The 15,626-nt window shown below is 42.7% G+C and overlaps 2 protein-coding genes across 5 annotated transcripts; one reads left to right on the plus strand and one right to left on the minus strand.

The window, feature by feature from the left end:
• Positions 1 to 2,617: 2,617 nt before the first annotated feature.
• SRSF7 (serine and arginine rich splicing factor 7) lies at positions 2,618 to 9,266 on the minus strand. Of its 4 annotated transcripts, XR_013921929.1 has the most exons (10): positions 9,181 to 9,265; positions 8,681 to 8,861; positions 8,362 to 8,538; positions 7,402 to 7,476; positions 7,220 to 7,321; positions 6,833 to 6,886; positions 5,118 to 6,543; positions 4,738 to 4,782; positions 4,121 to 4,156; positions 3,319 to 3,333 (listed from the first exon to the last, which is right to left on the minus strand). XR_013921929.1 is itself a non-coding variant. In XM_080341006.1 (9 exons), the coding sequence occupies exons 1-9, from the start codon at positions 9,206 to 9,208 to the stop codon at positions 3,279 to 3,281; spliced, it is 753 nt and encodes a 250-aa protein (XP_080197132.1). In that variant the 5' UTR covers positions 9,209 to 9,265; the 3' UTR covers positions 2,618 to 3,278. The 4 variants fall into 4 exon arrangements, 2 of the variants coding, with proteins under 2 accessions (XP_080197132.1, XP_080197133.1); XR_013921928.1 differs by lacking the exon at positions 5,118 to 6,543 and having other exon boundaries at positions 2,618 to 3,333; positions 4,010 to 4,156; positions 9,181 to 9,266; XM_080341006.1 differs by lacking the exon at positions 5,118 to 6,543 and having other exon boundaries at positions 2,618 to 3,333.
• A 62-nt stretch (positions 9,267 to 9,328) lies between these two features.
• Positions 9,329 to 15,183, plus strand: GEMIN6 (gem nuclear organelle associated protein 6). Its single transcript, XM_080341008.1, has 3 exons — positions 9,329 to 9,392; positions 12,165 to 12,310; positions 13,992 to 15,183. Exons 2-3 carry the CDS (start codon positions 12,183 to 12,185, stop codon positions 14,365 to 14,367), a joined length of 504 nt encoding a protein of 167 aa, XP_080197134.1. The 5' UTR covers positions 9,329 to 9,392; positions 12,165 to 12,182; the 3' UTR covers positions 14,368 to 15,183.
• Positions 15,184 to 15,626: the final 443 nt, after the last annotated feature.

A 15,626-nucleotide genomic window follows, 5' to 3' on the forward strand; every position in this document is an offset into this window, starting at 1 on the left:
AGGCTGAAAGGTGTCTTATTTATGTTTATAAATATTGCAAGGGGTGTGTGTCAAGAGGATGGGACAAGACTCTTTTCAGTGGTGCCCAATGACAGCACAGGAGGTTCCATCTGAATATGGGGAGAAACTTCTTTACTTTGAGGGTGACAGAGCACTGGGAACAGGCTGCCCAGAGGGGCTGTGGATTCGCCTTCTCTGGAGACATTCAGAACCCACCTGGACACATTCCTGTGTGATCTGCTCTGGTGAACCTGCTTTAGCAGGTGGGTTGAACTGGATGGTCTGCAGAGGTACCTTCCAACCCCAACCATTCTGTGATTCTATGATTTTCCATGCTACATCTTGGTTGCTGAAGTGAGTGCATCCATCTGTAGTGCTGAATATACAACCGCAGGAGGAAAACCATCATCTTAATGTTGTGTTTCCACATGAAATATGTATCATCCCCAAAACCTTGTAACAGGGCCCTTTCTGATTAAAACCTCCATGTTTCAGAGGTTTCATAAAAAATTGGCACAAGACAGGGAGATGGCAGTGCCATCATATTAGGCAGCTCCCTAGGGACAGAGGGGTAGCCAGCCTTTGGGCCAGGCACCCTGTGTGAGATGCCACAGCCTCACTTGCCTGCCATACTACTACTGAAGGGGCTGAACAAGTTGTGGCTTCCTTGGCTGCATTGCTGTGGCAATTCTCTTGCCCCCAGTGGAAATGCCTGGCCACGGGGCTTGCAAATGTGGTAGACCCATCACAGTCAGTTCTACCACCTTGTCCCCCTAAACGAGCACCCTGCTACTCTCCTGTGGTGCCCCAAATGCACGGACATGCACAGTGGTCACACATTATGCAGCTGCAGTTCATACTGTGTAATGGCTGGTATCATTTGGAGAATAACACCCGGCTTATCCAAGCTTGGTAAGTGCTGGGTTGCAAACCCTGGGTGGAAGCAATCACCCCTGTGAGTTTTGCCTATCGCTCTAGAGACCTCAGGTACTTGTGCCCCCCACCCTCAGCCAGGCTGCTCAGGTACATACACCCTGCCCAGAGGTACAGGGCCCAGGGGCACAGCAGCAGCAGTCACACAAGCACACCCTTGTCCAGGCATCAAAATCTCATAAACCCTGTGTGGGATTTTTGGTGAAATCCTACCAAACTCTGGTGAGAGCTAGAGCTGTGCAGCCTATTCCAAGGATGACTCCTGCAACACAGCCACCCTCTGTTTTGGTCACCAGAGCTGTGTGGAAGTGCAGACACCAGATTTGCCACTGCTCCCCTTCAGCCCCTCAGAAGTGCTGGTGGTCTTTTGCAATGGCCACAGCAATGGGCATGGCCACCCCCACCGCAGGCAGGGCCACCTGGCAGGCACAGCCCTGCCTCAAGTTCTCACTGCTAAGCCTGGGTTTAGAGGAACCCAGGCTCCTCCGCTCCAGGTTCCACAGTGTCCCTGGGTACTGAAAAACAGGTGCCAGTACAGCTGTCATTTTAGTCTGCAGGTTTATTGTGGAACAGGTTTGCCTTAGGAGTACAGAAGAGAAAAAGGTGATGAAATGCCAGAGCAGCAATTATGTGTGCCTCTCACCAGGTACACTAGAAACTGGGCAGGTGATGCACAACCCATAAATGTTCCAAACACAAGTCACAGGAATTTGGTATTTCTCCTAAATCAGTGCAGGGCCACGTGTGTCATGTGCTCTCCCCACGTGCTGACACTGGAATTCAATGGATATTGCACCCAACACATGAAACACTAAGGTCGAGGTACAGCCCAAGCACCACAGCAGTTGGGAGTCAGCCTCACCAGACAGTGGTGCAGCATGACTGTATGTGCAGAATCTGGACTACTTACTCATATGATGAAAAAGCTCCATGAAGTCATTAACAAGAAACCTGTTTTTTGAAAATCACCAGTTACCCAAGGTGTGACTGAAGTTCCCCTTGTAATTTTTTTTTCATTTAAGATGCCCTGCTGTGGTTTACATGTTGGAAGAAAACTGCCATGACAGATTTCATAAGAAGCCACAACAGGCCTCGCTTTCCATTTCAGTGCTTGTTTAATGCCAAAATTGGCCTTTATTTCTGCTAGACATCCCATTGCACTAAAAAAATATTTTTCTCCTCTGCCTACCAGTTTTTTTGCTCAGTCTAACATTTTTTCCAGTCCTTCGCTGTGATCTGTGTCAACGAAGTACCTTATCATGCAATTCTTGAGTACAGAATGAAGACAAACACAGAGTTTGACATACCTATACACAAATAATTAATCCTGCAGGTGCGTAAGAAATTATCCTAACTCAACAAAATCATCTCCAGGATCTGGGCTGATTTAAAACCATACCAATTTTTTCTGAAGCAGGTTAGAATTCCTGAGGTCAGCCCTGAGAATCTTTAAGGAAAGTTTGAGTGAGCTGCAGAAACAGCTTGCTCTTGCTTCTCACACATTTTCCTAAGGTCCATCAGAAAGTAGGTCAGATGACCTGATGTCTTCCCCCAAAAAAGGAAAACATGCCTTGAAACACTTTAAGAAGTTTTTTTTTATATTAATAGCCTAAAGAACTAAAAAAAGCAACACGCAAACATGGCAATCATCAAGTTATTAATGACTTCTATTACGTTTAGAGGCTTCTGCAGATGTTATTCATTTAAAAGATGTCAAGTGTTTTGAATAAAAGCTCATCCTTAAATTTTTGGGCATCTGATACCACAACTAGTCAAACACCAGAGAATAACCTTTGCCAAATTAAGGAGAAAAAATGAATGCCCGCTAAATATCATAAAGGAATAAAAAGGGCATATGCATATTTTTAGACATCTGCAGGCAGAGATGGATTTTAAATTCCTTTTCAAAGAAAGCAGAAACTGATCCTTTCACGAAAGACCATTAAACAATAAATGCAAAAAGTGACTAGTTTGAGAAGACCCAGGTAGTAGTCATTCCCATTTTAGACATTTTTGATCCATGTTACATGGCACAGTTAAAATTACCCAAATACTAACAAGAAGCAGCAGGGTTACTACAGAGAAGTTTTAGTTAAAAATACACATTTTATTTCAATGTGCCAATAAAAAAGTCCCACATTTTCATATCACAGGAAGTTAATTCGTACAATAAAAAGAGACCTGTGCTAGTCTATTGGTGTGACTAACTCAGAAGACCCAGATCATGCCAAATTTTAGTTGATATACTCTTCTATCTACATTCTTACATTTACAAAGACACCACAAAATCCCTTATAATAATGTAAGCAAAATAACTTTCTTCCTAAAAGATTAACATCGTAACTTCAATCCATTCTTTCAGGACTTGCACTTCTTTGAGGGCTTCCTGATGGTGAACGACTGAAAGGAAAACAATCCACAGTTAATGTTTCAGTAGTCATTTGCAATTCACAAATAGAGGAAAAAGCAACAGACACCTAGACCACTCTGGCACCCTTTAAGCACTGGCTGTTAATAAAATAACCAATCACTATTGACAAAGTTAATGGGTTGATGATTTATTTTTAGAGATAATACATTTATTTTATTTTTACTTTCACATTTTTGTATTTCTCTGCTGTTATTTTTTTGTAATGCAATTTAAATGTGATCTTTGTAACTAGGGAAAAAAATGCTGCTGATTCCGTGACTACACCTATATGCATACACACACAGATATTTACCAATTTATTGGGGAAAAAAATATTTACTGCTGTTACTTGGATTATAAATCTCAATCTTCCATTCCTGACTTCTATGCCAAGTTACTTCACACTATTCATCCCAAATCTTACTGTAGTTTTTAATGAGACTCAGAGCGAATTCTCATATTAATTCTGTGCTTTTAAGCTCACCAGTAGAAAGGCTCTGTGCAATAAAACTGTTAGTGAACTAAAATGAACACAGGACCAGACAAAGGCAAGATGTAACACTGCTACATAATCAGTATTCTGAGAAATTATTACCACATATACATTACCAGATATAAAACCACAATCACAACATTATTTTTGTCAAAGATATCTTGGCAAAATACCTTTCCAGTATTTTCCTACAAGCAGCAGTCAAACTCCTCAGCAGAGATCACTGCAGATACTAAAATGGCATCTCTACGGAGTCTACGTTATTAGTAGGGAGATCAACATACCTTCTCTTTGGAGATGGTGATCGGGACTTTGACCGACTGTTAAAACAGAATATCATCAATGCAGCTTAAAGGTCACATGGAACTTTCAGATATTAAATAAAATAAGCAACTTAGACAGCAATGGAATTATTAAGGGAATCTAGCCAGAAGCTCTTTAAAACACCAAAGTTTTCAAATCAACTTTGACATGGATTCTCAGTTCACTTAGCATGGAGATTAATTTTAAGGAACTGTCTTCAGTAAACAGGAAAACAAGGGCTGGTACCGAGGTGAGGCTTTAAGAAAAGAAACATCACAGATTCCTGCTGTTTTATCAACAGCATAATAAGGCTGAAGCCCTTTATATGATGGATACAAAAATGTAACAGAACTGAACACAAAACCACAAAAAAATCAGTACTATGTTAAACACTACAAACATTTAATGAAAACAAAGAGATGGTAAGGAACATATTCCAAATAGCTGCGGGGGAAATTTTATAATCTCAGTCATATTGCAAACAGATTACCTGGGCACCCATGTTTGGGGGATTTTTTTCTAAAATACCAGGCTCTGTTCATCATGCAAACACAATAGTGAAATCTAGATACTACTGCAGGTTTATCTCTATACTTACCTCTTAGCCGGTGAGCCAGATTTTGATCTGCCATGAGACCTAGACCTAAAACAAGAAATAAAAACACAGCTCAGCAGGAAAGCTAGTAGCATGCATGTTCTGACATTTGAGACAGCAAGATTCACACTAAATGTGTAAGAATTCTCATGTTAGATAGAATCCTGCAAGTTTCCAGGGCTTTTCCAGGGAAGTTTTAGGAGAAAACTTTTCAAATGGATGCTGCACATGTTGCTGTGTACTTTGGTCCCTGTCTGATGACTGGTGTTTGTGATGCAGGTGGCAGGAATACATAAACAATCCAAATCATGACGAGTATTTTCACTAACCTAGTTAAAAAGTCATGCTCTAAACTTGAAAGTTTTATTAGGCCTGAGTGATACCTCTATAGTTGAAACTGGCTGCAGGCAGCATGTGCTTCCAAATATCTTCTCCTCAATGCACTTCATCTTATACATGCACTTGCTCAAAGTATTTTTAAAAATCTGTCTCAACCCTTGTGAAAAGACTGTTAAAAATGTGTCTTTAAGACTGCTGCACTGTAAGAACACTAATACTGCCTAAAGAATAATTTAAATTTTTAGGTTCCCAAAGGAAGTGTTCTACTTTCCACATCCAAGGCTTTCCACAACAACTTCCTGATGCACATTTTGACACTGTCAAACCAGCAAGCATCATGTAATACTTCTTTAGTCTGTCTTCCATACGAATCAAGAGCCCGTCTCCGGGCAGAACACATTCCTTTGATTCTTCTGTAAAGAAATCATCTTTCAATTGCCTCATGTGGAAGCTTAACAGTTACTTCATTAGAGTTAAGTACCAATAGTCTGCCACTTCTCTGTACTTGTATGTCTATAATTTCCTCTGCCTCAGTCAGTTAATCTCTACTTACAATGAAAGGTGTCACACAATAGAGTCTAGAAATTTCACTAAGCATCCTTTACACTGATGAAACGCTCCTGGTACTATAAAAAGAAAACAATGGTGGTAAAATCAAGATGTTTTTATCTGTGAGAGCCTGTTGACTGTAGCTGCTTTCTGCTCCTCACTGATAGCAAACAGTGATAAGCCATGATGAAGTCACATTGGAACAACTGGTGTTAAGAGTCAAGACATTTTAGCAACATGTAGAAAGAGCACACCTGCATCAGTCAAGGGCATTGCTCTGCTGCCTCAGGGAATTTCCCTTCTCTTTTACTAGCTTCTGGATGGTTTCTGTGAGTTTCTGCTCTTAACCAAGCCATCTTTTGGTCTCCCATCTCACCATTCCCTAAGAACTCCTGTCATTACTTGCTGCTTCACTCTCAGAAAATGCCACCACCACCTTTCAGCACTGAATCTCCCATCTTCAGCTGTAGGCTTTTCAACTTGCTGCCTTGAGCTAAAGCTCTCCTTTATTTATGTGTTTTCATGGTTGAGTATTATGTTATTTATTTCAAAGATGAGCCATCAAACCAGAATGGTAGGCCCATGAATGGGCTGGGGCAAAAGCAGTACCATCTTCTTCACAGCATAACTTCAATTTACTCTCGTTCTCCTACAACATCAATCAACCTATGTTAGCCATGCTGTCTTGCCAAGGTTGTACAAAGCACAAGCTGCATTTGCTTACTATGGAAGGACTGAACTACAACTTAATGAATGACATTTGTGTTCTTTTGAAATGTGATCGTCACTCTTATGGCACATTTGTTGGTACAAAATAATTCTGGCAGGTGTTTATCTAAAATTTAATTCAGATTCTGCAGACTGACACTCTGTTACTCAACAGAGCTGGAAACAGGTATAACACTGGTGGCCCAAGCAAGCCTGTCAAAAAGACAAAAAACACACAAAGACAAAAACACACAAAGATTAAAAAAACCCAACTCTTTTATGATTAACTCCAAATTTGTTTGCTATATTAGCTCTTAATGCAACCTGATCAAAACAGTACTTGTCATGACAATCGGGACCTAGACATCAGTAATATGTAAAACAATGAGAAGAGAAAGAACAGTCTTTTGCACTGCTTTTTAAAATGACAGACCCTAAGTTAGTGGAGAGAAAACACAGCTTTTTCTGAAAATATAAACAGCTATCATGGAAGAGATCTTACCTGCTTCGGGGCCATGTAACAGATCTGGATCTAGATCTGGATCTTGATCTAGATCTGAAATTTAAAAAATTAAGACAAATTAAAACAAAATCAAAGAAGTCAACTCAACCAGAAGTGATGATAATTACAGCACTACTTAGATTAACGTCCACATGTTGAAGTTAAAACCTACATGATCATTAGAGATTTCCTCAAAACTAATTGTTATCACCATGCCTGTAAATCCAACTAGGATTATCAGATACTTTTTAAAGCACACTAATGTAAATTTCTAGACGTCAACAACTTTTGAAATCTGCTATCGAATACCTTTTTGAATCCCTTAACTAAAATGAAAACAACAACAAAACAAAACAACACAACCTATTGAAAATTACTAATAGTTACCTTGATCTCTTCAAGGAACCCGATCTGGACCGGTGAGGAGACACAGACCTAGATCTACGAGGAGAAACAGACCGGGACCTGCGGTAGGAAGCTGACCTAGACCTGCAAAGAAGCCAGTTAAAAAGTTGCACAGGTGTGGCTTTTTCTAAGCAAAAAGGAATAAAACACAAACTTAAACACACCTCCTACCACGACTCCGACTACGTGATCGAGAATACCTTCTGCCTCGGGACCTTGAACGGGATCTAGACCGGGACCTGGTTTTAGGTTAGAGAAAACAGGTATCAGGAAACAGCTGCAGAAATCAGTACACGTGAGGCCCTGCTGAAGTCAAAACTGATTTCAGACAACTAAAGAACTAGCATCTGTCAGTTGGAAAAAAATCTCTGGGCCTACTTGTCTTGAGCATTTTACTACCTAGAAAAATGTTAAAAGCTGAATTACATTGCAGAATTACATTAGAATAGAAAACACTGTAATGCGTATTTAAAATAAACCTTGCAAGTCTGCAGGTCGACCCTCTTTGGCCCAAGGTCTAGTAGATCTAGACGATCTAGAAGTATCTATAGCCGATCGCTGCATCTAGGTGTTCTCTTCAATCTAACGACGATCAAACTGACAGCCCAATGAGCCAGGGTGAGGCTTGATTGACGCAAGAAGATTTTTCTAGGTGGGAAAGTGGTCAATCTGGTGTTCCTCTTTCTAAACCGGAGGGGGCCCCCAATTGAAAGCCAAATTTACTGTTACGGCGATCACCGTCTCAAATTTTCTGCCCTTAAAGAATAAGGTGAAGCTACGTGTAGATGGCTCGAGGGGATCTGGCCTCTTATGCTGATCACCTCAAGGTCTAGGAGGATCTTAAGTGTCGGATTTGCAAGGCGCCTCAGCATGAAATCTTAAGGCTCGTGACATTCTGAATCAAGGCGACTGACTCAAACGAAGAAACCTGAAAGGTTTTGACCAGGTTGATTATTAAGATATTAACATTTGATAGAAATAGCAACAAATTGTAATATAAACCTATACATTTATTCTAGCATTAAAGTTTAAAGAAAGCTGGTGTAACATTCTGTTCTTTGCTAACAAGAGCTACACAAAACTGAACTGGTGAAGCAACCCAGCCACCCTGGCCCCACATGTACCTGCTCCTCCTTCGGCGACTATAGCGATGACAATCGTAAGCATAGTGGCCTTTCTCACCACACTCATAGCATCTGTCATTAGGGTCAAAGGGGCGCCGTGCAGGAGGCCTGTCGTAACGGGAGCGACGAGGCATCCCGGTGGACACTTCCACTCTAACCCTGGAGCCACATATGACCCTGCAACAAGTCCATAATGGCTTCAAGTTAATTTCTATTGCTCATGGCAGAACCACAAAAAGGAGAAGAATCGGAGACAAAACCCCGATTATCTCTCTTCTCTTATAACCAGCTGTAGCAAACATGTGAAATGCGCACATACTTCCCATCAAGTCCACGGACAGCATCTTCAGCATCCCTCGGGTCTTCAAACTCCACGAAGGCAAACCCCGGCGGGTTCCTCGCGATCCACACGGTTCTCAGGGGCCCGTAGTAGCTGAAGGCTCTCTCCAGCTCGCCTTTGCCCGCGCCCGTGCCCAGGTTCCCCACGTAAACCTTGGTCTCTACCGGGAGCAAAGCCGCTGTCAGCGCCAGGCCAGGCTCGCGCGGGAGCGGCGCCCCCGCCCACCCCGGGTGCCGCCATCTTGTCCGCGCGGCCTGCTTCCCCCCTTCACCACGAGCAGCGGCACGCGCGGTCGCACCCCCTTCCCCGCTGACGCAAAATGGCGGCGGCGGCAGCAACAGCAACGGCCGCCTCGCCGTCCTTCCCCCTCACCGACGGCCGGCCGTTCCGGTCCCCGCGGTAATCATCCCTTCCGCAAAGCTTCCTCGACCTGCCCTCCGCGCAGCCGCCCGCCACTCACGGCGCTCCCGGGAACTCACCACCTCCATAGCGGCCGTAACGAGACATCCTAACGGCTCCGCCAAACGCCTTCCCGCGCGCACGCGCCGCCACCCGCGCCTGCTCTGTCCTCTCCGCTCTCTCCTCCCCTAAGCGGCGCGCGCCTGCGGCCTGAGGCGACGCGCATGCGCGCGGGGCGGTGGCGCGCACCGGGGACAGCGCGGGCAGTGGGGCACCGGTTGCCACGGCGACGGTAGGGTGCGGCCGGCGGCGCCTGAGGCGGGCGGGGGAGCGCGGCATGAGCCCCCGCGCCCATCGTGGCCTCGGGGGGCGCCCGGTAAGGGCTGCGCCAGCGGAGGGAGCTCCTGGCAACGGCCCGTGGAGAGGGATCGGGATCGGGATCGCGGCGGGAAGGAGCCCCCGGAGCGGAGGGCAGCAGCGCCTGAGAAGCACCGTTACCCCGGGGCGGCGGGAAGCGCCTCAGGCTTGTGCCGATCCTCCCGCTTGGGAGGGTGGTGCAGCGATACCAGCGGAGCTTGTATTTAGGACTTGATCTGTGCCAGGAGCTGCCACTGGTGTAGTTACTTGAGTTGAGAGCGGTGCAGCTCTGGGTGACTGTGGTTGAGGTTAAATTTACGGTGGGAGAGCTGCAGTAACCCCCCACAATAGTGAGCTGTATCTATCAGATACGGCTTAGATAACAGGATTAAATACTTAAGGGCTTCGTGGTTCAGAGCATTTACATAACTACAGTGGCCACAATGGGGAAAAAATCCATTAGATACTGAGACTAGCAAGAATGAAAACTGAAGAAGTTTGGAGTATTTTGCTCAAAAGGGACTTTGAATACACCACTGTCCAGTCTGTGATCCACAAAGGGAACCCCTTAGGAAGCAGTTTAGACTGCAAACAAGTAAAATGTGCTATGCATATAAATATATAAACCAAACCACATTCCTTGCTTCCACTACGTTTTTTTTTTTCCAAACAGAAGCTTTCTAATTGTGTTTTTCGCTCTTATAGTGAAAACAATTAGATTTGCTAAACCGTGCTTTCTAATCAACTGAAAGAAGACAACTAAATACAGTGTGATAAACTATTCATAAATAATCCCCATAGCACTGTGGAAGTTGAATTGAAACTTAAGATATACAAAAAAAATGAAATTATCTCCTTAAGCCTGCAAAATAAAGCTATGTAATTTTATATTCTTGATATTTTGTCTGTTATGCTCACAAATTCATTGCATGTTCACTTTCACCTAAATTACTGAAATGACTGCAGCTTGTTTGCTTCATCCATAGGAAGCTTTTCATTAGTAGTGTTAAAATAGAGTAGCTTTTGTGGATGGGGCGCAAACCAATTTTGTCGCCATCACAGATGCACAGGAAAACTTGTAAAGACAACACAAAACCAGGGAGCAAAAACCTCTTTGTTTTTATGGACCAGATACACACAGCATCTGTTTATACCTATTTATGCACACTATGCTTGAGGAGGTTTGAGGTGAGGTTTTGTGTACTCAAGTTAGCAGTCTCAGCACTACCAGGAGCATCGGCAAAAACACGTGAGGCAGAACACCAGGTGAATTTAAGTGCTATGCACCCCACCTCCTTGTTTTGCAATCTGGCTTCATATATAAAGACTATAAGTAATTTACCTGCACACCCGTATTTATAAAACACTCCTGAAACAGAGAAATAAACTTAACAGCACAGTCAATTATACTGTTAAGTGGCATTCTTTATATTATCAGTGCTGGGGAACACTGGGGATCATCCTCCGTAAGTGCTCCCAAGACTGGATGCTCTTGCGTTGCTTATATTCACATAATTATTACATATGCATTACAATTTTTGAAAATTTTTACATACATCTATACTAAGAAATAATTGATGATATTAGTTATAATTGTTTAGTTTCTTACTTATAATACATCTATGAATTGGATAAACATAAACTAAGCACTCTGCTTCTAAATAATGTATCACATAATCTTCTGTCTCCCTCTTGTCATGCAGAAGGATCTAAAACTTGAAAAATATCCCCTCATTTTGCAGGTGGTCAGAAAACATCTCATGTCAGTTTGTTAACTTCTCTTCACTCCAGATCTGAGCATTTCCCTGCCTCAGAAGCCTCGAATTTAGTGCTTTAAAAAGCCCTTAACTGTGGTGGGAGAAGGTGTTGAGTGTCAGCAGGAAGCGGCGGTTACACTGGGGAGCGGCACGGGCCCGACTTGCAGTCGCCCTCGCCAGCGTCGGGAACCAAGCAGCAGTAGACACCGAGCCAGTGAGCGGGGATACGGCTGCAGGGCCATGGGAAAGCCAGGGTTTTCCTGTGGAGGAAAATATATCAATAGGAGGGTGATGGCAGCACCAGAGACTCTGGACGGACAAAGGAGGAGCTGCCTCCAGTCCTTGTCCTCCCTGCACTGCGCTGCCCCCATCTCTCTCCAGCCCCTTGGGGGAGGGATGCTGGGATAGAGCGAAGTGCTTGTATGGCCCCAAGCTGAGACTGAGGTGGCTTTGCTGTCATGATCAGTAGCGCTTGACCAGTCATGACCAGTAGCTTGCTGCTCGCCCGACCGTAGGAGATGGGGGCAGAGCAGGGATCGGGGTGGATAATGGTCATCCCCAGACAGTGGAAGCGCTTGGACCCACAGGGTGCACCAGTGCAAAGAGCAAAGGTGGTGAACTTCTGCCCTCAAGGGACAGTGCTCCTGAAGGTTTTGCAAGAGGGCAGAACAGTTAATGGAATGTTTGATGCAACGGGAAATTGTTAAGTTTGTAGAACAGTGATTTTTTGAGGCTTCATTGTGTGTCTTTAAAAACAAGTGAACTGGGTGAGAAATCATACAACTGCAACCAATATGCAAACCACTTGTGTGAATGTTTGCTTTTAGGAAAAAACAAATTGTTCCTAAGACAAATCGGAGATCTTTTACCTGGAGGCAAACTAAGTTCTGGTGTGGAGGGCAAAGCAAGACAATTCATTGCTTCTGCTAATTGCTCTGGTTATTTTCTAGGTTCTGGATGTAGGAAATATGAATGACTGGCAGAGGAAAAGCCCTCTAGAGTGGGAAACATACGTGAACAAAATGGTGAAAGTTGCTGCAGTTGAGAAACATGAATATGAAGGATGGGTTTTAACAGTTGATCCAGTTTCTGCTAGGTAAGTACCAAAGCTTTTATTTTTGTAAAGCTAAGAAAACAAAAGTGTTTCAGGAAAGGATCCCAAGACTGAAGCAAACTTACCTGGAGCAAAAACTGCACATTGGGGCTGTGTGTCGTGGTTTTTTTTTGATTGACAAGGCCTTAGAGAAAGAACTATTGTAGTTGATGAAGCCAGTTCACCTAAATCCACTTTAATCTCACTCGGAGGACTGATAAATTTGGGGAATAGATAATATCTGGATTAATGCTGACTTCATTGTGGACCTGAGGTTAGTACTTTGAATGATACCCATGTGTTTAGGACTACTTTTAAAAATATACCAAGCCCTGCTTCACAAAGAAGGCGGGAATGTTTTTAAAGCTTTGGGTGTTGCAATCCTTACCCTCTTTCCAGCATTCTCACATCGATGCCTTGCTTCACCCTCCTGCTGGGCACCCATGAGAGTGTAGAGGCTGCTTTGGAGAGGAAGCAGAGAAAATCAGCAAGGGTATTTGACAGAAAGTGGTACCACAGGTCTCTAGTATCTCAAGTAACTTGAAAAAAGTGTTCGAAAGCCAGAACACACCAGGGAATAGGCAGAAATTTGGCTCCTTGCTGCCAGAGCTTTTTCATACCTTTTTAGTTGTGAGCTTGTCCCACATCAGCACAAAATGGAGGCTAGAAACTAAAACATCCAGCTTCTGATGTGTTTCAGAAGAACTGGTTGTTGCTTCCACACTGGAGTAGCTCTGATACACTAATCTTCTCTTGGAGTTGCTTATAATTTTGGTAGGAAAGGTGCATGCAGCTGCGAGTGATTCTGGGGATGGCCCAGGCTAAAATCAAGGCATATTTCATTACAAGTTTCCCAAAAAGTCATTACTTCCACCAATGGTGACGACAGTAGATGCGCAAAGTTCTGGCATAAAATTCTGGAATTTTTCTTCTCACAAGAGGGAGGAAATGGTTTCTGATCCTCTTCATTGCTATATGGGGAAGAGATCCTACAAATATAACAAGCTGCCTTCCTACCTGTATTTTAGGACTTCTGGGATGTAAGTACCCTTGGGAAAAGACCAGGCTGCTACAGCCTGAGCCTAAACGTGCTGTGTTGTGTTCTCATTGTAATACTCAAGCTGTAGTTTTCAGTTAAGAAACTAGCAACACACATTAAAAAAATATGTATATTATTCTAGCAACGTTCATTTTAAAATATGCCTATTATTCTAGTAATTATAAATGATTAAATATTAATTATTTGTCATTAAAAGGTTCTGATAGTTAGCTGCCACCATTGCCTTCAGCATTTAAAATGCTGAATGTATGAAGGTATCATTAGTTTTGAATGCGGGAAGACTTAAGGTTCTTTAGCAAGGTTGGGAATGCTGGACAAAAATATTCAGATTCTCAGCCCTCATTTTAATGTACACTTTGCTCTTCTGAAGTAATGTTCTGCTTGATGGTATATAGAGTCATTTCAGTTCAAAGCCATAAGTTCCATGCAGAGCCCCTCATTTTCAGTATTTTAAGGGTATAGCAGAATGGGAAATGCTGGGAAAGAAAAATGCTGGATACTCCATACTGCCTAAATATCTGGGTTATGCTGATGATAATGAGCACTCATCACCAAAAATCTCTGCTTGTGTTTCTCAGTTTTCAGTTAAATACAGTGACTCATACATCCTTCTTTCCTTGGCAGTATTATTCTTGCAGCATTCCTGGACAATGAAAAAGTGTCCATAACAGTTGTCTTGGGCCATGCTGTGAAGGAGGTCGAAATACTGAAAGAAGGGGATGATGAAATGAAGCAACAACTTTCTTGCATATTTGCTCCTGAAGAAAGCAAAGCCTACAGCCCAGAGGAACTTGAAAAGAGGAAGAACAACCTGAAGACTTGGCTAGAAACAAACCACATCCCCGTAACGGAGAAGGGTGAATCAGGAAGAACACTGTGCGTGGCAGGGCTATTAACTATTGACCCACCATATGGCTCAGAAGAGTGCAGCAGCTCCAATGAGATTATTCTGTCTCGAGTTCAAGGCTTGATAGAGGGCTATCTTGAAAAACAACAGTGATTCCTGCTGTTTAAAGCAGTTGTCTTTAGGAGCGGTGTACCCACCTTATTTTAGGAACTGTCCTGGGTATCAAATTCACTATCTGCAAAATTGCTGGGTTTAGTTACTTTTGTCTGATTTTTGTATGTTAAGAAAGGGATAGAGCAAGTGGTATGAATTTAAAGCAAAAAGCATTTTCCATGCACCATTTTTTATTAAAAGTAATCCATTGGATAATGATGACGTATTAAACTGATTTATCAGTTTATCAGTATTAAGCTGATAAATCAGTTTAATAAGTATTTTTTGTAACAGTATTGTGAGAGGTGAAGTATGATAAATTTAATCTGTGTTTTCCTCTGCCTTTTTATTTAAATAATTATGTAGTGTAGTCAAGTTTATTTGAACTGCTTCCAGAATTTATTTGTTTTTCAGAAAGAGAATTGTGACACTTAGACTTCACAAACCAGATGAAAAATTGTTCAAAAAGCTTCCCCCTCCCCCAACTATTCTTGCTTTAGAATATGAATTATAATGTAAATCCAAGTTTGTATAATCATTAGGGAAAGTTGGCAGGCAAATAGATGGTTTTAAAAACATTCTCATCTATACTTGTTATTTTAGAGCAACAGTGATTGGAAGACCTTTATTCTGTAGCAAAAAAAAAAAACAAACCCACAAACTTCTTGCAATTCAATAAGTTTGTGTTTCTTACTGCTTTGATTTTAGCTTATGGCAACACACAAAGCAAGAATCATTATGTGATTATTCCTGAGATTATTAATCCAGTCAGCACCCATTTCTCTCTCAGTGTATTGATTTGTTGTTTGATGAGGTAGCACCAAAACATGTTAGCATGCTCATATGCATTTGAAAAGTCTGTCTAACCCTTGTTAATAAAAGGCTGTCATCATTCCTGCTATAGTTTATTCACAATTACTTTGGATCCTCTACTGCCCATACACCATTGTGTGTGTCTCCGTGAAAAGGCCATCAGATCCCAATGCACGAATGTCTCTACTACCCATCTGGATGAGGGGATCAATCAATGCCCCAACTCTGGGGCACCAAGGACTAGTCAGGATGTATTTGGCATGAGAGCTAGCGTCAAGTCAGTGTCACAGAATTACAGAATGGTTGGGGTTCGAAGGGACCTCTGGAGATCTTCTAGTCCAACCCACCTGCTCAAGCAGGTTCACCCAAAGCAAATTGCACAGGAATGTGTCCAGTTGTGTTTTGAATATCTCCAGAGAAGGAGACTCTACAGCCTCTCTGGGCAG

This window comes from Nesoenas mayeri (assembly GCF_963082525.1).
Source record: "Nesoenas mayeri genome assembly, chromosome: 3".
Taxonomy (NCBI): Eukaryota; Metazoa; Chordata; class Aves; order Columbiformes; family Columbidae; genus Nesoenas; species Nesoenas mayeri.